The 24738-nt window shown below is 39.8% G+C and overlaps 1 protein-coding gene across 39 annotated transcripts in view; it reads left to right on the forward strand.

Moving 5' to 3' along the window:
- Nucleotides 1-24738, forward strand: part of ANK2 (ankyrin 2) — a 382388-nt gene that overhangs the window by 234616 nt on the left and 123034 nt on the right. For all 39 annotated transcript variants that reach the window (XM_056356296.1, XM_056356314.1, XM_056356324.1 and 36 more), the window contains 4 exons: nucleotides 3191-3289; nucleotides 4633-4731; nucleotides 20198-20296; nucleotides 24312-24497. In XM_056356296.1, the coding sequence (XP_056212271.1) occupies nucleotides 3191-3289; nucleotides 4633-4731; nucleotides 20198-20296; nucleotides 24312-24497 (483 nt within the window). The remainder of the gene's footprint in view (nucleotides 1-3190; nucleotides 3290-4632; nucleotides 4732-20197; nucleotides 20297-24311; nucleotides 24498-24738) is intronic.

Raw genomic sequence — 24738 nt, forward strand, 5'->3', positions numbered from 1 at the left:
AGTATGAGCCATTATTGCTGTTGGATGTAACAGCGAGCTGGGTGATGTCCCAGCAGGGGTAAATGGCACAAGCATGATTGACACCAAACTGGGCAGCAGCTGAAGAACTTCCATTCCATGAGGATCACTCCATGAGGCAACTGAACACAAAGGCAGGAGTAGCACGGACTTCCTTGGGTGATTTTCAGACAAGAGCAGTAAGACTTAGTGCCAGTCTTATGGGGGAAAAAAATGCCTGACTTTCAATTGACTTAGAAGAGGTTGGTGATTTCTGTGATGTACAAGAAATCCGTGGGCTTTTCTGGTGTGATGAAAATACAGAAGGTGACACTACAAATAGAGCTGTGAGCAGTGGTGGGATGTGTGCATGCACCTCTCTAGGGGGTAAAAAATGTTGACTCCTCTAGCTCAGCGGTAGAGAAGAAAAAGAACTGAGGGAATAGGGCTCTGCAGGGAAGCACTTGAAGAACCAAGCTTGGAGGGCTTAGTATTATGTTCTGTTATGAGAGTCAGAATTACAAATGAGCCTCTAAAAGAAAAGTAGTTATGGTATGCATGTGCTTTGTGGGGAGAAGCAGTGCCTATGCTGTACAGTTTTGCTTAGCAGACAACTCGTTTCATCCCCCTGCAAACTTTTTGGTAGGCATGGGAGAGAAAAAGGGAAGTGTCAGAAACCTTTGTTGTTCTAAAATACAAGAATCCAGTTGACAGGAACGGAGGAGTTGCGTTGATTAAATCTGAGCCTCCGTCATCATAAGTAGCAGGGATCAGCTATGTGGGTTGGGAAATAATTACAACATTGGGTCTGACGATAGAGGAACAAAGCTTGCTTTAAGGCTTCAGTTGTGCTGGCCCTCAGCATTTAAAGTGCAGCGCTTGCTTCTGCTACTGCTTGCCCCAGCTTACTGTATTTAAGGAAGTACGGACTTTGAATGTGTACAGCAGCAACTGTATCCAGCCTATAGTTTCTTTCTGTAGCCTTTTTACTGAACCTCATGTCTTCATTTTGCTTATGTTTTAATAAATAAAAAAGTCACATGTTGCAAAGAAACTTGCATAATTATGCAACATTAGCTTTCAGCTGCTTAACATGGACTATATACGGGTATTTTAAGAGGTTCCTACGGATTAAGCACTGGGACAAGCCTTGCTTTGTCTGTACTTGGGCATGTGGTAAACTAAAAAAGAAGCTTGCCCTCACCTTTTGAAATTCAGAGGGACGCGTATGCACATAGTTCATGTGGGCCATGCAATATTGCAGTTTCTCTGCTGTGTGTGGACTTCAGTCTGCTCACAAAGAATAAGAAAGGTTAATAACACGCCATAGCAATACATCAGCTGCCTAGAACTGTAAGAAGTCAAAGTTACCGTTCATACTGTCACAGAAGGTGTCAACTGAATCTGTGAGATGAGGTATGAAAACAGGTCTCTGTTCTCAGACAAGGAGAAGAATGCTCTGTGTGTTTCCCCACAAAATACTATTTCAAAGCTTTCAATGACTGTAGGTAGTAATTATGGTTATTTAATACTCAGCTGAGATTGAAAAACAAGGAAGATTAGAGCTTTCTGCAATGTTTTCAGCCTGCAGAAAGTTCACTGACATGTACAGTGTTCTTCATCTTGATGATTATGGTCAACCTCACCACATAATTTTGGCCAAGAATTTTTCCTTGATCCAGGGCATGGTACTACTACTGCCATCCCTGGGCTCTGGACAACAGTAGTAAGCGTGTTCCTCTGGGGGAAAAAAAAACAGAGATCTGGTTACTGCTGCTTTACACGCACAATAGGACTTGAAACCACATTTGTCATTAACATTTCCTAACTACCAGGCTGCATAAGGGTATTCTGCTCCTTTTGGCAGCTTGTGAATGTAGCTGTCCTTCAGTTCCTTTGCTTTGCTCATAGTTTCACTTCTGCATTTGACTAAAAACTCTGCCTGGGCTGCTTACGTGTATGTAGAATTAAAGGGAGTTACTTCAGAAATGCATTTGGGCTCCTGTGCCTGCAGCCATTGGACCCGCTCCCATGAAATGCCTCCTGTGAAGTGCTAAGTGCTTTAAAATCCTACTGGGAATTACAAGCTTGAACTGCCTCTGTGGACAGACAAATAAAAGACCAGAAAGCAGCTTGTTTATTTCACAATTTAAATGACTGTGAACGGCTTAGAGACAAGTGAAGAGATAAAAATTACACAGTGCTAACTTGCTGCAAGTTGCTCAAATACCTGAGTATTGCTTATGATCCTTGCAATATGGAAAACAGGAGAATGCTTGAAGGCAGTGACAGTATCTGTTCCTGTCACCTGCCTGATGTACCAGGGAAAATACCATAGGGTTGTGAAAAATAGGTTGGCAATTCAGCTACAATAGACTGTCATTATATATTTTTTTCTTTGGGTAGAATAGCAATACTAGGAAGAAAGAAGACGCAGTTTCCATGGCTAGAATTTGTAAGAGATGAAGTATTCTGCTCCTATTTAATATGAGAAGGTGAAAATTCTAGTTCTTACTTCATGATCTTTTCCTTTTTTCATGGGGTTACAAAGCCTCAAGGTTTAGTGAAGACTTGCTCACCAAACCAGCAGAGGTACTAAGCCAAGGATCAATTTCATTTGCAAGCCACATGCAGCCCACAACCATTTTGGTCTACTTGTGCTGTTGGTTTTCTGTTTGAAACCAGTTATCCCAGAGGAGAGTAGGAGAGTCCAGGGTTCAGGAGAACTACATCAGCCTGGAATAATCCTGATTGAATAGACACATCCTGTGTAAATTCAGCTAAGTCCTGTGACTCCTCTGTGTTAGTGATGCCCCGCTGGGGCTAGATAAGGTTACAGTAAAGAGAAGGCAGATACACATTTCAATTCTGAAATAATGGGCTTACGGAGATACCCAAGGTATTAGTCTGGGGAAAAGAGAAACTATCAAAAAGAAAGGAATCTCTTATGGATACTTGCAAAATATGGTTTGTTTTGGTGCCTTTGTTGCTATGAGAAAAATGTTATTGGAGATGTTTGTTACACAGTGCCTTGGCTTAAATAGCCCAGTCCGAAATATCTGACTTATGTAGACAGTCAGCTACGGGATGTAATAGTATTTCAGCTACTAATCTTCTTCTTATACTAGGCTAAGGTAGGAATGTATATCTTCAGAACTGATACTTGTAATTGATATGGCCTTTGTGCTTACAGAATGGACTCAATGCCCTGCACCTGGCAGCTAAGGAAGGCCATGTGGGACTGGTACAAGAATTATTGGAAAGAGGGTCCTCTGTGGATTCTGCCACTAAGGTAATTCATGCACGTCTGTTAGTTTATTCAGAAAAACAAGTCATCAAATACACGGGAGAAATGTAGAAAAAAATATGAAAGTACAAAATAGGATAATAATACATCCCTGATATTTAAACTGTTATTTTTGTTATGGTCTGAGAGTCTGTGTTCTTTGCTGAAGCTCATTGGTAGTAAATGAAGAAAGAAAGATTATTATTTGTACAACCTGTTAGCAGAGGAAGCATTAAAAGATTTTAGTAATGCCATTTTTTTCATTATTTCCAATGACAGGTCCCCATCATAAAGAAAGTGAATATAGTTCAGAACAGCAGATATTTTCAGATCTGTGAAAACTGGTAATTGACTGTGTCCTATCCAGAGCCTTTTCAGTCAAGAGCACAATAGAAAAAACACCTGCATAATAAGTTGCTTTGCCTTCAGCCTTTCCACAGGCAGGCACATGTGTGTTCCCAAAACATTCAGTCAGTATGTTATTTGTCTGTGGGTGGTAAATTCCTTGTGACGGGCCAGATTTGTTGGCTCAAACGATGTAATGCTTGACTGTGCCCAGCCTTTGCATTTAGTTACCACCACTTTGTCCCTGTAGCTCGCTCTTACTTTTTTATGGTTTTGGATGCACAGGATCCTCCATCAAGGTTAACACTTCATCCTCAGCTTGGACTGAACATTTGGTTTTATGAACATTTATGATTCTTTAATGAAGCCATTTAAATATTGCTCCCAAGATGAGAGATTGGCCTGAGAAAAGTACAAGGCTTTTACAAAAGCAGTGGTCTGCTGCACTGCTGCTGTTTTGTGAGAGATTATTTGTATTGTGTAGTGCATCTCTTAACTTAAAGCTAATGCCTTCCAAAAATATGCGTTTTAATTTTATACCAATTAGAGAAAAAAATATTATCTTCTATGTTTCAAAGGCTGCTTTCCGTTACTTAACAGTTAGATCTTCCTTTTGGGTCTTGTACAGGGGAATCTCATTTTACATGTGATACGCAGCGCGAATTTTAGGACTTGTGGATTTCAGGTACCTTCCACAGGGCATGGTTCCCGGACCTGAATGAAAAAACCTGTTCACCCATACTAAACTTTACCTGGAAGTTTGTCCCATGCCCCAGTCCCATGCCATAATTTCACTCAGAAGTTATGTTATGATGTTTGTGTTACACAACCACTAAAGAAATCTTTATGGCTGCAACTACCAGTTCTATCCCGTGATGTTTACGCAACATCATGGAACTGTAAAGTAAAATTGTACTGAAAAAAATGAATGTTATAAAGAATGGCTGGTTGAAATCATTCCTGAAGAAGGGTAATGTCTTTCATTTTTTCCCTCCCTGTAACAGAAAGGGAATACAGCCCTGCACATCGCATCCTTAGCAGGACAAGCTGAAGTTGTCAAAGTTCTGGTTAAGGAAGGAGCCAATATTAATGCACAATCTCAGGTATGATGCTATTTTCCCTTATCTCTTCTAGAAGTTATTTGGTGAGATTTTTATAAGATAGATCTGAGAAGTTAGGCAGTAATTCCAAACATCCAAGCCTGGCAAATCAATCAAATTGAGGCTTACGTAGCATTCACTGGTAAGTAACAAATTGAAGTCATTATATACTCATCATGTGATACAGGAGCCTGCATTGTTGTTGATTGAAATCTTTGAGGCAGTCCTGTTATGTTTTAATAAACTGTCAGAATTTTTTCAAAGTGTAGAAATACGACATCATATGTTTGAGTTCCATTTTGTGAGCAGTAATGAAGAAAGTAATTTCTCAGACTTGATTTATACAATTGTTTGTCAATTTGCTGGCTAAAAATTTGCATATAACTTATTCCAGGCTTCCGAACTCATTCTTTATGTGATCAGAAAGAATTCAAAACAAAAGTTTGGAATGTACATTTGAATTAGGGAAATTCACCTTATCCTGGTGGGCAAACAAACTGTAAAAACAGCCCTGTTATTTCTGCTGACATGAAGCTTGTCTGCTCTTCCAAAACATACCAGAGGACGTGGTGATGTTGCAGAGCCCGACCGATAGCCGGTTGTTCTCTCCCTGGTTTGGGCGAGGCCGCGGTGCTCCCTGCCTGCTGGGATTTCGGAGCTGTAAATGGCATGTGCTGGGCTCATGGTGAACAGCAGACTGCAAACCAGCTTGGTGGTGGTGTGTTTCTGAGCTAACTGTCCCTATCTCCTCAGCCCTATCAAACAGACACACTATTAGCACCACAGATTAATTGATGAAATTATCCTGTTGCATACTGGAGATGCCTGTTATTTCCTCTGTTTAGGATTAGGAACAATGTATCAAGTCTGATTAATGTTTGTAAACGCTACCTTAACTATGGCAACTGTCTGTAGCTATGAAGAACTGAACAGATGGTATAGATGAGAACTGTGTATGACAAAAAACCCGCATCTTTCTGAAGCACCTAGTCAGCTTGTGACATTCTCAAAGTAAATCATCAAGCTAACCAACAGTGCTCAGATTGACTCCTAGTGCGTCATTCAGTGACCACAAATACAATTTTTGCAGTAACAGCGTAAGCTAAGATGATGAGAAAAACAAGTCATGCTTCAGGGGTTGATTAATTTCAAATTAATTTTCCCCAGCACTTACTGTCTATAGGCAAGATAATGGCCCTTAGCGTAATCGTGCTGGGATACGTGAGCAGAACAAGAAGAGAGTGATCTGATTTACCAGTGCTGCTAGGAGCTGCATGGGTGAAGGGTGTCTCAGGAAGCATAGCTGAGTCTGTGTGAGATGCTTTTCTCAATCCTCTTCTGTAGCGTGTTCCCTGAAGGAATACAGACAAATTTGTAAAAGGTTTTGATTAGTCAGAGCCCATCCTAAGTCTGGCTAGCTCCACATCTTGCTTGCCCAGACCTGGGAAACTGGAACCCAGAGGGGTTTTTTTGCTGTTTGCTCTTACAAATTTACGATGGACAGTGTAGAGTAAATAGAGAGCAGGAGGTAAATGTATACGTTTATAAAATTAATAGGTCTGTCTGTACCTTCATTACATTTTAAGACAAGAGAGAGAAATTGAAAAGGTCTTTAAACTGCCTGACACCAAGATTTTAAAAATATTTTCTTTATTATGCTTCTTGCCCCAAAGCGACTGCTAAAGAGCTCTCTTAGGACAACTGATGGTCAATTCCTCCCCATGCTCTACTTCCATGAAGGATAAGAAGTGTTGTAATTCCATTGCTCAAAAATTTAGCAATCTCATTTCATAATGACCTAACTGGATGATTTCTTCCTGCATTTATCAGCCTTTTCATGTGTGCAAGAAGATAAAGTAATATCTTTAATGTTAGGATTTTGAACATGGTAAGAGAAATAACTGTAAAAATGATAACTTCTTTCCTCAAAAAGTCTTCATAAAGGCTTTTCCTTATGCTGGAGAAATAAATGATGTTTTCTAAATTAAAAAAAAAAAAAAAATCCTACCAGAATTGGAGATTGTTTTCATAGGTATTATTTTATATAATATTCTAGTTTTAAACGCTTTTATTGTTAGCACTTAAATTTCTCTGTAATGTATGCAGAGCTGTTAACAGGCATTTGCCACTTGAGTTAATTGAATTAATCTGATAGAGAATGTTTTTTCCCCATTACTGCTCACTGGTTGCCTCCAGACAGGATGAATTAAAACTGCTGTGATATCTGTGTCCTGGATTTGTGCCATATTGTCTTAATTAAGCAAGTTCTGTTGACTTGAATGGGAGGGTGAGTCCTTAATGCAGTGAGATCCAGCTGGGGGGGCCTTTGGGTTCTGTCTTCCTGGCCTGCTGTGCTTTTCCAGAAGAGATGGATAATAGCTGCTTCAGGCAGGAGGAGATGTTCAGAGGATCTTGCTGCTGCTGAGGGGGCGTTTGCTGTGGATGGAGTCCCCTTGTAGGGACCGCGCTGGCGTGGGGTTTCTTGGTCCAGCACTGTCACGAGCACAGCAGTAAAGGATTGCACTCGGAGAGGCAGGTGCATTACCTAGATCTGTCTTCTTTTTGGTAAACGTTGAATGCACTTGGGTAATACTTACTGATCGTGTTCAGCGCTTCGAATACTATTTGTGTGTGAGCGTTCACACATGTGTTCCCGTGTAGCTAGTAATTTGAATATGAATGAACATATGCTGCCTGTGTGATGGGTGGAAAGGATGTATTTGTTTTAGTCAGGGCTCTGAGCAGACTCCTAACAATTCGGTTCTTATTCTGATTTGCCAGAGGCATCCCTTGGAAGATGAAATAAAAAAAAAAGTAGTTTCTTTATGCTCCATGCATGGAATGAGGTTAATGAATGCTGCCTTTCTGCTCAAGATTGCATTGACATGCTCAAGAATCATGTATGTAATACAAAATAAATGTTAGCCAAAATAAAGAAGAAAATAAGAAGCTTCAAATTTAGTAAAGAAGAGAGACGTGATTTATGATAAAAGATCCAGAAAGATTCAAGCATACCTAACTACAGCTGGTAAAAAAAAAAAAAAAAAAAAAAGACATTATGTAGAAAAAAAGAAAAGAGAATGACTGAACAGAATATGCTTGAATGCTCAAATGCTGTTATTTTGTTAGGAAATATGTCATTGATGAAAAGGTGGAGAGAAAAAAATTATACCATGAAAGATCTTAATTGAGAAGGCCAAATAAAAATAGAAATTAAAGGTAAAATTGAATGAAAACCTGGGAATTCATGATTGAAATGCTCACTTTCTTTCTAATATTTTTTCTCAATTCCATTTTTAATAGAGGCTATGTTGTTGCTCTTAAATCTTTTATGAACAGTTGTTGGTATTGAGAGTATATTACATCCTCTCCTTGGTATCTCTATTATTTCACACTTTATGTTTTTTAGGTCCCTGCTAAATGCCATTTGTTGGTAGTGATTTAATGCCAGCGAAGTTATTCAGGTTGCTCCATAACTTCCTCTTAATGAACTCTGTATCTGTCAAGGTCGTTCTCATTTCCAGTGATGACAATTTGCCATAGTGACAAAATTTCTTCACTGAGGATAAACTGATAGATAAAAGAGTATTCTCAACTTCAGCTTTTCAATTTATTGTTTTTCCTTTCCTTTTCTCCATTAAATTGCATAAAAACACTGGCTTTTATCAGAACTCACCACCAGTGACATCTGAAACACCACACCGATTTTCCAGTTCCTTGCAACAACAAAATAAGAGAATTATCTCAGAAAAAGCTATTTAAAACATTGTAGCCACTGAGATTACAAACCCCATCTGTGCTATCTGAGACTATTAAGCATTCAGGGCTTTGATTTTATGGATTTTGTTTTTCTATTAGATTAATTTGCTTTGCCCTTCAGTTTCACGTTGGCCTTCAGAGCTGTTATTTTGTTCATCTTCCTCTTTTAAAATGTCTGTTCCTTTTGAGCTAATACATCACCACTGTTATTTTTAGAAAATAATTTCTATTTTGATACAAAGCCTAATTGCACAGTGATTACTAATTGAATGACTCCACTTTCACTTGCATGCGTATCATTTGAGAGCTGACATCTTTCTTGAGTATGTTCAGGCAAATGCTGAAATGAGGGTGCACCCAGAAATGGCCAGAGATGTAGAAGTCCTTTCTCGGCATACCCCCACCTAGAATTTGACAAGTGTGCAATTGTTTGGCTCAGAATCACCTTTTGGTACAAGCATTCCTGGAGAATTTATTTCTATAATGAATATCTAGAAAACCTTCGCTTGGCTGACTCTGCTCATAGTTTGGTAAGCAGATCTGGATACGCATCGTCCGATAAAAAAATCAGTTTCTGCAGTTTCCTCTCCTGATTTCACCATGATTTTTGATCACATAGATCTGACCAAGCTGCACTCAGTGATAGTACAAATATCTTGTATCACCCCCCCCATCATACACTTTCACCGAGTCCAGCAGTACCCTCCTCTCACAGCTGGATTGCTTCTTTACCCCAAACCTATTCTTCGTTGTTGCTTGTGCATTAGCACAGTAATTCATTTTGTGATCTTCCTCTCAATCAATGTCTACTTCTGTGATGTATTAGGAATTCTTTTGCCAGTTTTTGATCATCTTTTCCCAGGTGGAAGAACTGTCACCCAATTTAGTCAGTCCAATCCTTCCCTTTGATAAATTACTCTCTGTTTCTGTTGCTTTCTCTTAAAGTCAGATTGTGTCATCTGACTCATGTAGGCATCAGAGATGCCTGATTACTGGAACATGAGCCTGCCAAATGTGACGAAACCCCAACTGCAATAATCTTATTAACAGAGTCTACCTGTGGACTGTCCCCTGCTGCAATGATGCTGAGCTGTTCTGGCCATGCCTGTCTTATGGAATGGAGCCATCCTGACCTTTATCCATTCCAAACAAGATCAAAAAAGTTAACCTCATGCAAAGAGTTGCACCTCCTAGGATGAGGAGATATGACATGTATCAAGTGATTGAGGTAGAAAGAGCTGCAAAGTAGAAAACAAAATGAGGAAATACAGTTACTGAACAGGAGTGAATTGTAAGGGAATGTATCATATCCTGGAGTCACCTAAGAAAGAAATTATTCCCTTCAGTTTTAAAATTTCTGTGACTGTGTTTCCTGTTAGCTGCTAAGGTTGTGCTTTGACCACTGCTTCGTTAAGGGGCCCTCACAAAAGGAGGAGCTACCTTTTAATCATCAGATTATTTAAAGTGACCCAGATACAGAAAGCAAGGATTAGATAAATCGGTCCTCCCCCAAGCTTATCTTGTTATTTAAAAGCCCTCTGGTTTCCTTTCCTCGATATCCTGCTCTAAGCTCATTGCAAACACATTAGCCAAGAAATATTTGTGTTTAAATTTGCCCCCGTTATGGTTACCATTTCCTATTTCAACACGTAGGAGACGCTACCATGGCTGCTAGAATATTCTTATCCAGACTGTTCATCAGATTGAAGCAATCCTTACTGTAGCATTACATTTCCAGCCTCAGTATGCTTTCCCGAAAAGGAGCGGTAAGAGAGCTCATTGAATGCCCATATTCAGTGTTTCCAGAAATGCAAAGGGAGGATTTAGATGATTCTCAGAGAAGTGATCAGCTTGTCTCAGGATGCGCTAGGATTTGCTTTATCAGAGATTGCTCTCCCCACGGTTTGTAAAGATAATCTTACCTTCAGAATGGAGCATATTTTGCAGAGTATTTGCTGCTCCATTATGACAGAAGGTTTTAATTCCACTAACTGGGCTTTCTGCTTTTATATCACTGTATTTAGAAAGCCAGATTTTTAGCTGCTTGTATATCAAGAGGAGTCATTTAGCTGCAGTTCATCATTGCTAATGTAATAAAGGATCAGGCCCATTATCTCTTCACTGGAGGGGAAAAAAAAAAAGCCTTCTGGAGGATTATATGGATTTTGAGAGATGTAAACAAAATTAATACATTAAGAACAACGAAAGAACAGATATATTTATTCATCCTGTCTTAAACTAGTCCAGTTTTCAGCTGCCTGTCTGTTACAGTGATTACCAGTTGATGATAAACAACCCTTGATCTTGAAGTGTGATCTCAGGCAGCCACGTGAGTGCAGTGGGATGCCTGTGCATGCAAGACTGAAGTGGTGCTTAGATTGACACAGAATTACAGGATAACACAGTGTGAACATGAGATAACGACTGTTAATATCAGTGCATTCATGTGAAACTTTCCTGTTTCCCCAAATAATTCATAAAGTTAAAGGAAAAATAACCCAATGAGGATGCCCACTTTATGGTAGCAGCTGCATGGTGATCTGGTGACTGCTTGACTTTCTCTCAGAAGCTGCTTGGAAGATCAGGAGCTCTTGATGAACAAAGGAGGGTACTGAGCCACTTTGGTGTTTGTCTCTGGGATTCCAGCTGCAGCCATAAAATAACTGAATGTGTCAGGATCTCAACCAACAAAGACTGAAAACAAACTGAAAATAGTCACGGCATACATCTTAGTCTATTTTGTTAACTTGCAGTCTCTGTTGAAGTGCTGTAGAGGGTCAAGTGGTCCAGGTTGAAAGACTTTAATTTAAACAAATAGTGGGTTTTTTTCAGCTAATAATGTGATACATGGCCTCTAATATTTATTCTTAAAATGCATAAACTGTAGGAGACTGCAGTAAACCAACAGACTAGCTGAGAGGATAGGGGCTCACCAGACCGGCACATGCCACATTGCGCCCCACTGTAATGACGCAGTCCGATGATAAGAACCAGGCAGTGGAAATGTTATCTGTGTATGTTTATGCAAGTGTAGCTATAACTGAGTCACAACTGAATAAATACAAGCATTTTATTTATAATTTTAGTGCAATATTGTCTTCTTTCCAGCCCCTCAACCATATACATAAATTGTTTTCAGTGCTGCTTTTCCTTTACTATGTTTGAAAGGCGAACCCAAATGCTACTTTGGATGACTGCTCAGAATTCAGCTGTGAGACTCTGCCCTGGCTGGGCTTTTGGGCCCTAACCCATGCCCAGTACCAAGGCTGTGTTTCCTTGTGCGTGACTAATCAGTCATCTTCCCATTATTCTCCATCAGCTCAGTTTCTGTTGTAGGTTCCCTCCTTGTAAAAACAACACTTCCAAGGCACAGAACATCTTGATTTCTGCCTGGCTGTGTTTCAGGCTCTCTTGCTGCTTTGCTGTTCTTGCAGAGAAAATTGTGATATTTGACGCTGCTGAAATAGAATGTTTGTGCTCTTTAAATTTGGCATCTGAGCTAGGAAGTGACTTACAGTAAAACACACATCTCAAGAGAGACGTTCTTGTGACGGTGAGGCAGCAGGTGCCGTATGCATAGTGCTGTGGTTGGGGCTCTGTGGGATCGCCATGAATGAACTTACCAGGTTTATCACAAACCCAGGCAACATTGTTTATCCGTAGGCTTTGTGATTATTGCGGTGATGTGAGTACAAAGTGGAAAACACTATTTATATTACTAGAGAGTTAGTGAGATGGTTCAAGGGCTGTTGTTGCCAGTATAGGCTTCTGCATCACTACATTTTAAAAATTTTAATTACAAATTAGTTTTATGATCTGTCAGTTCAAACAAGTAAATACTTTTTCATTGTTTTGTTTGTTTAACTGTTTGGCTCAATAAAGTAGAATCAGCAGCCTTCCTAAATCCAGTAATTCTGGCCTTTTTCCTAAATGCTTTTCGCAGCTTTAATCTTTACAACCTATGGGACCTTGCTGGCCTCAGCCTCTACTGCGTGCAATGAATGTAAAGATTGTCACCTAAATGATTAGCTGACACTTGTTGGGGAATTTTACCGCAGGTCAGAGTCCAGGAGCTCTCCTGTGCCCTTGCAGGTGTGTCACTTTACATTGAAGAGTTCTGTGCTCACAAATGCTTACATCTGATCTGTGTGTCATTCTTTTCACTAGCACCTTCCAGCTTTGCTATAAAAGGAAATGATATTCCAGGAAAATGAGTGTATACTAACGTGCTGCTCATTTTGAGACATGGGGGAAAGAATCTGGTGAGAAAACATAAGATGGTTTCATCAATACCCAAAATCCGCAGTATTGAATTTAGCTGGTTATTGATGTATGCAAAAGGTTTCTTTACTGAATCTCTCTTTCTCATAATGTGGATATAGGAAAAAAACCAAAAATTCCATCCGTGAAGGTGCAGTCAGCATCACAGCAGTGCAGTCGGAGGGGCAGGAGGACAAGCAGGGAAGAGAGTGCACTTTCTGCTTCAGTCTCTCAAGGCTGAGCCAGACATGAAGCTGAAGCTGTTCACTTCTCTCAGAAGAAGGAAAGAATCTTGAATTGAATTATTTTTCTCAAAGGCATAATTTTGATTTTTGCACTGGGGTTGGTTCAGCACTTCTCCTTATGGTTGAAGTGGAATCAAACTCCCTGCTAGGGTCCCAAGGGCAACACACAGACGAATATCAGATGGGCTTCTGAATATTACAGTGGTACATTTTACACAAATAGATCTTCTTATGAAAAAGCATTTAAAGGTAAAATTAAGCAGTATGCAAGCATTACGTGTCACCTTGACACTATTGATCTGACTACTCGGTAAGCACTATAGACTCACTGGAGAAAGAAGTACAGTAGTTTTCCAGTTTTAGTTGTTTTCAGCTTGTGAAGGCCTGGCAAAATACATCAGCTTAAATATAGTTGTTTACTAAAATAACCAAAACCATCCCTGAACTTTTTAAAAACGTATATAGTATTGTACAGTTAATATGAAGACTTCCAGTTCTGATAGTAAACGTTATTTCTAATCCTCTTTAGTCATAGATGTAGTGAAGGGTAGTTTCCTTCTATCCACCTTTGCATTCTGAATTTCATGCTGCTTAAGCTGTCAGTTGAAGAAGATGGGCTTTTGATTTGAATATTCTCAATCTTTCTTTGGAGTAGCCCACTCTCCCTTGACTGTATGGCAAAACAAGACTCCTTAGGCACCTTAAATTTGGCAAATTAAAATTAAATGCTGTGAATTTCCCTTTAGCATATCTTCACAAATTTAACAGTTGCATATTTGCTTGACTGTAGTAGTCCAAATATTTCTGAGATATTTTTTTCTTGAAAAAGAATATGGATTATATGTTGTTTTATGGAAAATGTATTTTAATGGGAAAAAAAGAGGAATGTGAATAACTGGTAAAGCTAGCGCTATGTAAAACTTCTGGATGTTGATGTAAGCTAACAAAAAAAAAAAAAGAGAAAGAGACCTTTAAAAGAGAGAGACCTTTAAAAGTTAAATTAGATACCTTGATCTATCCTTAATTCACCCTTTTAGGCAGAGAATCTCTCCTGCTAAAGATAAAATCCTCTTATGAAGGGTTTATTTTTAGACTGGCTGAAAATAATGCTCAGAGCATAATGCACAACAAAATTCCCAGAATCGTGATATTGTTGATTCTATCAAGATGTGTGTTCTTAATTTAGCTTGCAGTGTTGCATTTATTTGTAACCTTCATATTTCACTGATTAAAATTAATTATTTGCTTGGATTGATAGAGGATTTTTCACTAAATCACAGAACGGCTGAGGTTGGAGGGCATCTCTGGAGGTCATCTGGTCCCACGCCCCTGCTCAAGCAGGGTCACCTACAGCAGGCTGCCCAAGGCTGTGTCCAGATGGCTTTTGAGCATCTCCAAGGCTGGCCGCTGCACAACCTCTCTGGGCAACCTCTGTCAGCGCTTGGGCAACCTCTGTCAGCGCTCGGTCACCCTCACAGGAAAAAAATGTTTCCTGATGTTCATAGGGACCCTCCTGTGTTTCAGTTTGTGCTCATCACCTCTGGTCCTTTTCATTCCCTGCATGACGTTCTACGGTGGTTATTGCCTCTGCTGTGGAGGCCGCTGGAAGTTGGCATAAAGGGAGACAGTGAGTGAAGGCAGACTTATTTTAACTGTTTAGGTGAGATGTAGATATCACTGGTTTAGGCTAATGTCTGTGGAAAAATGGGGAAAACAGGGAGGTGAATTGTATGTTGCTGAATGAGGATTTAAATCAGGTACTTACTGCTCTTGTTGAAGCCGAGTAACATTCTGAAGAGTAGAAAAAATCCTGAAACGGTTATTGAACGTAAAGGCCCCAGAAATGATCATGATCTTACTATGTAAAATGATATATTAACATTTGACCGTAAATCAGAAGATTTTATAATCTGTGTGAGCTGTTTCATGAGTAATCTAAGTTTGTCTCGTTCTTGTCTCATCCATTGTGCCAGTATCTGCTGATTTTGGGGCTGGTTTAAGTTCTAACGAGCAGAAAGAGGCGGCGGCGCAGGAAGGAAGATAGAGCAATTTCACAGAGGCTTCTCTTAGGTTACGTCAGGTGCTGGGTCCTGTGAGGGAAACTCTAGAGTGACCCAGAGCAAACGGAGCTTTTATATGGGCGGTGTTTTGTGCACAGACTCTTCTCTGAATGTTGCTTGAGAAGTGCAGTTGCAGAATTGTAGTAAAGGTTGCAGAAAAGCTTAGTTAATTTGATTTTCATTTGTGACCTTGGGAAAATAACTTTTTTTTTTCCTTGGTGCTGGGGGGGAAGAAAGCTATCAAAACCCCAAACCAAAACCCCATGCAGTAAGGTGGAGAGGCAGAAAAGACAACTGGCCTGGGCTGGGCAATCTACTGATTGCGTTGACCTTCTGATTGGTTATTACGTCTTGAAGAGTAAGTAGGTATGAGTATTTGCTGTATGTAGACAATTGCATTAGATGTCAGTTGTCTTCCCTAGTAATCTCGGTGGTCTTCTAATACCATCTTAAACACTTCCTGGAGACCTTTAAAATAAAATAGGTATGTTCATTTGGGTTTACATTAGCTATTTAATCATAGGATATGTTGCTAACTCCTATATGTCATTTTAAGAGGCGAACCAAGAGAAGAGATACTATATCTTTATCTTTCTTTTCCTTATCAGTATGAATTTAGCTATCTATCTATCTACATATCTATAGATAGATATATAGATATTATATAGGTATATAGACACTAAAGGCCATATCTTCATGGACAAGCATGGGTAGGCTAGTCATTCAGTTGCACCGGCTACTAACCAGAATTTGGTAGATGCACGCTTCTGATCATTTGGTACTGCACACAAAGAGTATGGTTCCTTGAAAGCCTGCCACAAAATAAAGCTCAACCAAGCTATATAACTGTTTGTATGATTTTCTAAACGCTCTAATAATGCCCCTGCATCTTCAAACTGTGTTCTTCATTAGGGCTTGGGCAAAACTTAATGATACAAATTCTGAGTCATATATAGGCTTGCCAATTTGCATTAATAGCTTGAAGAATCATTGAGAGCTACTAATTTTCTCAAATTAGCAAGTAAATCAGTGAATGTAGTAGAAAGAATGGAGTACAAAATATACTCTATTTGTTTAGCGTTAATTTCTCATTATAACTTCATGTTGTAGCAGTAAACATCTTGCAATATACATTTGTAAGGATAATGAAATCTGTGTACTCTGTTCTCATGACAAATACTCTGATGAAATCATTGTTCAAAAATGAATGTTATATATCATTACAAAATTAATTTCTGTTTTTCAGATGATGCACAAAATCTAAACATATAGACATAACATAATTACACAGATGGGCTTTCAGAAAAAGCAAAATAAAGTGCATTTCTCCTTTTCCAGGTCACATATATATGCTGCAGTCAGCACTTCTACTTTAATTCTGGACTGTATTTAAACAGTATGGTATTGTAAGCTGAAGGAAAATTTATTGAAATAAAGATTCCCCACCGCTGGCCCAGTCAACCCTCTGTATCCCATCCCACATGCTAAAACGAGGGGGGGAGAGGTCAGTCTCCTTTGCCATATGGCCATGGAGAATCATTAACCAGAATGTCGTGGATTCCATAGAAGACGTTTTGGCGTAGTGAAACAAAAATCTAGGGAAAACATGTTTACTTCACTTTGCAGAGATCTGCAATCTTGAGCTTTGAAATGTCTCTACAAACAGAAAGGAGAAACCAAGTATTGGCATATAGCTCTTCGAAACTGAAAGATGAGAAACTGGGAAGGGGATTTTAGATTAACAAAAGTGAAGGAAACAGAGGGAAAGATGTGCTTTTGTTGTGGGCATTTTCATTTAACTGCAGGACCAGTTGAGAGAGACAGAAACTTGCTGTGTAGGATGCAGAGACAGACACATCATAGAAACTCTGCAAGGTGGGAGGAGGGGTGGAAGGAAGTCCTGGGGGCCACTGGGCAAATGAGAAGGAAGAGCCTCCAGCTGGGCTAACAGGTAATCCCACTGGGCACAGCTCTGTCAAGGGGAGCTGTGATCTTGGTAATCCTAAAATAGTTTTCTGGGCAAGTGCCAGAAGTGTTGAGGTCAGGAACACTGCAACTAAAAACTCTGAAACCAGATCTTTACTGAGAAAGCAGAATTTACCCTGCCAGCTGAAAAAATCAGGCTTGTCCTTGCCAGGGGGAGAAATTCAGGGGAAGCTTTTTCAGTGTATCTGGTATAAGCAGTTTTGCTTATAGAACTTGGCATCCTGTTGCAATTTCCAAAATAAGCCAGATTTTAAGAGAATAGATACAGTAGTTTCAAACTACAAATAAAGCTTGAAGGAAAAAAAAAAGGCTATGATTTTATGTGCAAGAATTTCCTTACCCCTGATTGCTGTAGTTTCAGGTATGATTATAGCATGTGAGGAGGATATCCTTGATATAACAGGCACTCTTCTGGATCTCTGTGTGGAAAAATACGTAGTACTTCTTGGTACTAAATGATCATGAAGTCATATATGTATTGTTTATGGTCTCCTAATCCAGGATTTATTTCCTGATCCTGTTTGAGAGCTAGGGACTTGAACTGATTAAAATATAACAACAAAAAAAGATTCTTCGGAGCTTTTAAGTGAATTGATTTACTCTGGCTTGAAAATTGTCATATGAAAATTTAAAATATTGCTATGTTAGACTTTAATATTAAAATACTGATGAGGTGGGTGGAAAATTACTATTAGTTATTCCAAATAGATTGCCATTTTGTTTCTTTCCGGAGTGGGAAGGAAAACTGACACAGTGAGCCAGCTCTGTTACCTGCGGTTTTCTCTGTCCTATGCTGTACAAGTGCAATCAAGAAGAAACCAATCTGTTCATAATTCCCGCTGCCAGTTCAGTCCCTATCCCTGGCAATCCCCTGCCTTTCTGCACCTACCTAATGACACTGAACAGCTCTCCTTCATTTTATCCTGTGATGAGAACTCTCCTCTGCCCCCTGTTAAAGAGTTGCCTGAGGAGCAGCCAAGAGGCCAGCAGAGCCCCCGACCAGCCCCAGGGCAGACGTGGGAGAGCCTGGCTCCTTTGCCCAGTTTGTGCTTCCAGTTTGCTGCCTAATTTTAGCAGTCGTTTGGGGGGAGGGAAGCTGCCCATCAAAACACTGTGCAGGCTGACCTTACTGTTAAGAGGCTTTTCTTGATATCCAACCTGAATTTTCTTTCCAGCAACCTTAGCAAACTGTGTCCTTTTCTATTTGTTTTAGTCATCACAAACATGGAGATCAGACCTTTACCCTCCTTTTTAAAGACAGTCACCTTGTTTTCCTCCAGTTCTCCTTTTCCAGACAGAGCACCACCAATTACTAGTCTTTTATCAAAGAAAAATAACTTCCCTGGGGACATAGATTTTTACACCAATGCAACAACGATCTTTATTACAGCAGAATGAGCTCATTGACCAGTGCCCCGCTGGCAGACCACTGTGACCTTCAGGTCCTTTTCTGCAGAATTCTCTAACTCGTTATTCCCTGTTGTTTTTCCTGCAATAGTGGCAAAATGTGTATTTGTCTTTACCAGATTACATTTTCAGCTCTCTTCTCTGGGGTAACAGGAACCTTTCAAATTATGATCCTATTGTGTGGTGTACTTGCAGACCATCTTGTTGGTGCTGTCTGTAACTGTAAGAAGAGCACTGTTCCATCCTTCAAGTCATTACTGAGACTATTGGATAACACCTGCCAAAGACAGACAGACCCCTATGCAAAGCCACTTGAAATCCATCCCAAAGTTTTGGCATTGAACTGCTGTTAACTGTTCTCGGGGTGCCATTTTTTACTTATGTGTCCCAAGGCTGTTGATGAAAGTGCCAGAATATTATGCAAAGCAGTATTAAAAGACTTGCTACAACACATATGAAGTATATCATGATATACTCAACGTAAATGATATTTATTTCCTGAGCAGTCTTTCACATTTGTAAATACAGAGGGAGGTCATAAAGTCATCAGTTCTACAATCAACTGTATTATCTAGTGACTGAAAAATGAGATTTCATTTCATTAGGAAATTACTGGAATGTTTCCACAGCAAGTTTGCTAGAAAGAATAACATTGGCTTGTCTGAAACAAGGTTCTTGGTTACCACAGTGTCTGCATTAATTCTGACCACTTCTGTAAATGCATAAGGTTATCATTCATTGTGACAGTACGCAAGATTAAAAAAAATAATAAAATTGCACATTTGAAGTCTGGTTTATGGTTTATGTTCTAGCTACAAGTGCCATTCCAAGACAGAAGAATGTTTTCAGCAGTATAGGTGGTTATGTCCTACTATGTTACACGGTGATCTACAGAATATTAAAGATTTTTCTAAGGCCTTTTAAATAATCTTAAAAACTCTTTGAGGAAAGTTATTAATCAGGCAGACAACTCACTTCCATGCCTTTCTTTCATAAGGATTTTGTAGCTAATGAATTAAAGTTGTTTGTATTAAAGTATTTTAATGGGAAGAAAGGACTTGGGTTTCTAATGAATTTGCCTGTAGTTTGATTAACTTGGAAAAATTTTTTTGGAGTTACTCTATTATCCAGAGCAGATTCTTCTAAGGACTCTAGGACATTTTAATGAATGTTTATAATTAAATGATAGATGAGCTTTCTGTACGCACAGAGATGCAGTTGTTGCTTTGCAAGGTTGAGTTCCTTTATGTTTGATGACTGGCAATGTTTTATGCATTACAGATTTTTTTGTAGTATGTTAAGCCTTTGCCGTCTCTACTCAGCTTGTCACGAGGTATAGACTTTGTAGTCTCCAGGGGATGATGTCTTTGGTTAAGTTAATGTAATAAATGAAGGAATATCTTGCTTTCCTGTCAGCTTTCATAAAACTTTATTGCCAGCTTCACAGTCCCCAAGCATTATCAGCAAGGAATAGCTGTATTAATAATTAGTGTGTTCGTTGCTTCCCTAAAATATACATCGAAAGAAAATGAGTGTGAAAGCATGTAGAGTTTTGTGGGTTTAAATAGTGTTAAACATTACCGTATTTAAAATACAAAAATGTATTAAAAAATACAAAGCTGTTTTGCTTACATACTTAAAACATTTCAGCTAAAAAACAAATGCATTTTTAGTGGTGTATTTATTTGTGCTTTCTTATTGTTGGTATATTCCGTTTCCTCATTACAATATTTTCTCGTGTGTTCTTCTTAGAATGGCTTTACTCCTTTATATATGGCAGCTCAAGAGAACCACATTGAAGTGGTGAAGTATCTCCTGGAGAATGGAGCCAACCAAAGCACAGCTACTGAGGTGAGGTACATTGTTCTTTTTTTACACACACTCTTATTTTCCTTTGCCTTTATATTCAGATTGCTTACAGTCAGAAGATTTTTCAAACGGAGTATTTTGAGAATCTTACCCATTTTTTTTCTACATGTTCAGAAAACAAAGCTGAACTGTTCTGAAAGTGGTGAAAAGTCAAGGGATGAAATCCAGCCTGATTCATTTGACAGCAAAATTTCCACTGACTTCAGTGAGCTCAGGGTTTTCATCTTCAGTTTTTCCCCTTTTCTCCTATCAGCTTCCTGAAGAATTTTCTGAAAAATGAATGAGGCTTTGAAGAGAGGTCCCTAAGGCTGTAGAAGCTACAGAGGCCAAGGTGGTATTGCCAGGGGAGTGCGATGAATCGATCATAGGCTAAGTGGGGAGGTACAACATTTCATTTGAACAGATCTACATCTCCTACAAAGCCCATGAAAACGCAAGCATCTAGGAGTGCCATCACCTGAGCGACAGGGCTATCTTTGTGCTGCTTTTCCATTTGCACTGTAAAATCTGGGAAAAAATCAGTGAATAGAGTATTATAGCACATAGATCCCACTCTTGGCTTATAAGAGGTCTTCCGGGGAAAGTAGTTTAGAGGATTGCTTCAGCTTCTTCCTCGGCCAGCTGAAAAGTGTGTGGAACGTAATGTGAATGTCATAATTAGGGGTATGAGGACTGTGTCCAAAAGGGTGTCTATGTATAGTGTAAAATGGTATCAAAACAATTAGTATCAACAGTTTGTGGTTTACAAGCTTCCTTTTAGATTGGGTCTTGAGATGTTAGATGAGTTCAGAATATTTTCTGCATAGAAAGAAAGAGGGAGAAACAGGCAAGCACACAGATGTGCAGAAAAGATGAGTGGGATGGGCTCTCTGTGGTGCTGGGTTCATACAACCATGCAGGTAAAAGGGGCCTCAGGAGGTCACATACTCCAACCACCGGCTCCTGTTCCCCTAGGGAGGAGCAGTGGCAGCTGGACCTCCTTGACCAGCGAAATTACTCTGATTTTGAAGCTTGTCTGTGACTTTGTGTAACCTGTGAATATTCATCATTATCTGTCATTAGCGTAAATTGGAAATGAAATTACTAACAAGGATCACATCAGTGAGCTCAGCAGGCAGTGTGCTGGTTTCTCCTCGGACACTTTATTTCTACGGCTGGACCATGTGGGTATAAATACACAGGAGGATGGTATTAATTGCTAAGTTCTGGATTTAAGTGTCATGCTGTTAACCTGCAGTAGCTTCAGTGCAAGCAGGGCAGGCACCAAAGTAAGAGAGACAAGACTCCATCTCAGGAGGAACTGAATCGTAAGAACTTCCATCTGCAAATGGGAGGATTTAAGGGCAATGCAGGAAAACTCGTAGGACATGAGGATTGTGCTCATTGTGTTTCCTCTTCTTGTTCTCTTCCTGATGGACATTCTTCTATTCCAAGTCAAGGGGATGAGTGAACAGGCTCTGTGCTGCAAAGTGTGTTGGTTTCACCTTTGTCCTGTGGATATGGATGTGCCATGTGAAGTAGTAATAGGAAAGTTCCTCTCCTGTTAGAGCTTTTGCTTGTGTTTATTACTTTTCCCTAGTTTGTTTTCTGGATTCAGAGACACATGAATGTGAAATGATGGTGCATTTATGCTCACTCTCCTTTAAACCAAACTGCCAGTGTTAACAGCTGCTTTCCTGTCCCTTCTTTCATTGGATACTGTACCATTTGATGACAGCTCCTAAAATAATCCTCTTGTGGCCCGCATATATGGTGATCACATTACATGTCAGCTTTCTGAAATATGAAATCCCATGTGATTGCCAGGCAACGTCGCAGAAACACACCCTGTGTGAAGGAGCCGAGTGGAGCTGTGGTTCTGCAGGAGCCCAGCCCAGCTACAGCCCACAGTCACCTGCTTGAGCCTTTCTCCCAGTGACTTTTACCAGCTGTGATGATCAGGGGCACTGGAAATTCATTCATTGGTTTACAGGAACTGTGAGGCTGAGATGGTTACAATTAATGCTTCCTCTGCTTGAATGCAGACATCCAGGCATCGCTGGAACTCACAGTTATAGTCTGATTTTTTTTTTTTTTTTTTTTAAAAAGGGAGGGAGAAAAAAAAAAAAATCAAATGCCCCCCACTCAACCCAAGTCTAACTCTGTCTTCTGCCATCAGAAAGGTCAGTTTTTACCTTTGTAGCTTGGAAAGTAAAGGCTGTCTACCCACTTATTGCTTAACTAGATAAAGTTTTGGTTTCAGGTCTTGCTGAAGTGATGGTTTCAGTGATTTGAGTGTTACTGAAGGATGGCCCAAGCCACCATCTGCTGTCACATGTGCAGAGTTAGTCTCACAGAGTAAAGAAATGGTACATTAAATAAGGTGGGATGGCAGCCTGAAGTGAGGATGCCACCAAAACACATGGAGAAGGACCTTCAGTCTGGCATCAGAGGTTGGCTGTCCTCCTGTGGGGCAGTGGGGAAGAAAAATGCTTTCTCCGAGCTCTGGTCAGCATGCTTTCCAGAAGCAATAGGAGAGGGAATGCAGAAAGAGTGGTGTCCTTTTAGAGAAGGATAGAAGATAGTGGTGCAAATCAAATGGATGATCTTGTCTTTGAAGCTTTGAAACTTGTGCTGCCTTTAGATATATTTTGTTTCCTCAAACACTTACATACATACGTATACAAAATGAGAGTAAGGATGAGCTCAGTTTCACAGGGCCTCTAATGCAGGATTTGTTCTCATGTTCCCAGAAGCGAAAGGCAAATGCATTAAGCCATTTCAACACCTAATGTAGCCTCAATCTCGGAATTATCTTTACAGTTCAGCTGTTTCATCAGCTGTTCACCCTTTTTTAATTCACTGTACAGAATTTAATCTCTATTACAGAAAGAAATCATAGCAGTATCACTGTTACAACGCACCTACTCACAGTTCTACGCAAAGGGGAGTGAATGCTATTTGATTACTAAGGGGAAAAATTGCTCGGGCAATTCCTCAGATGTTTCTTTCAGCATATGTTAGCTCTCATTCCTTCCTAACACATCCTTTATTATTTTATCATCTTTCCATATTCCTAGTCCAACTCAATTCTGTCTCGTTCCTATGCCTGTTACTCTTTGGTTGTTCCTTCTGACCTAGACCCAGCAGACCCTGTTGTATTTATTCCCTTCCCTTCTGTTGCTATTCACCATATCTCCAGTCACAGGCTCTGTTCCTCCTGGTTCCGCTTCCCTCCAATCTAGCATGTGGCTACAGCGTTTACGTGCTTGGGCGGCGTGCAAGGCAAGCTAGAATCAGTTTGATAGAAAAAAGGGAGCAGGCAGTACTTCAGATGAGGTAGCAGTTTGTGATCATGTGATGCATTTTAAAGCATTGACAATCCAGGGCATGTGTGGAGGAGAGAGGCAATTTAAAAATAATTTAAAAGCAAAGCATGAATGAATGAATGAAAAGCAGAAAGATTTTTCTGACTTTGTTTTTCCAAAAAGTACAAATAATCTAATGTTTTCTTCCTTCAAACTAGAATAAATTTGTACTCATGATCTGGCTTTCTTGAGTCGTAGCCCATGTGTAATTTAGAATGGGAAACAGCAGCAATGCATCCAAAGATACATGAAGACATGAAATATTCAGAAGCAGGTTTCCTGTATATTTTTCACATCTACTTTGTTCAGTGCTCACTAATCCTTACCAAAATATTGCTAAAGATATGCTCTGTGTCTCATTTTAAGGTGAGAAACAATTAAGAGAGATACTGTAGAATGATCCTTTGCTTGTACTTGACTTCAAAAAAGACTACTTTGTAATGGAAAAAATGTGCTTCTGACATGTTTGAAATCATATCTGGGTTAAAATGTTGTGCCTCCAATGTCATTTCACTGGAGATGGTGGTGCAGAGGTAGAAAACCACTGGTAACATGCTTATCAAACTTCTCCATGTGTGAATGGTGCTGTGCAAACCACTGAAGCTGTACATCCTTTGGCTTACTGAGCATACCTTGTTTTCCTCTACCAGGACGGTTTCACTCCTTTAGCTGTTGCACTGCAACAAGGACACAACCAGGCAGTGGCCATCCTCCTGGAAAATGACACCAAGGGGAAAGTGAGATTACCAGCTCTGCACATTGCCGCTAGAAAAGACGACACCAAATCGGCGGCGCTCTTACTGCAGAATGACCATAATGCTGATGTGCAGTCCAAGGTAACAAGATGCTGCCATAGAGGTAACAGGGTAGCCACGCGGCTGAGTGCCGATGGGCAACAAGCTGTACTTCCTTCCTCTTAATGGTTAAAGGTAAATTCTTCCATGGGGAAAGACAAGTTGCTCGACCAGTATCACCAGTAATAGATCTACTTTTGCAGCATTCAGCTACACAGTAATTACAAACTACTCATTTTTCTGCTTTTCAGTTATGCCTCCCATTTCTTTGGTAACCAGCTTT

This window comes from Falco biarmicus, chromosome 1 (genome assembly GCF_023638135.1).
Source record: "Falco biarmicus isolate bFalBia1 chromosome 1, bFalBia1.pri, whole genome shotgun sequence".
Lineage (NCBI taxonomy): Eukaryota > Metazoa > Chordata > Aves > Falconiformes > Falconidae > Falco > Falco biarmicus.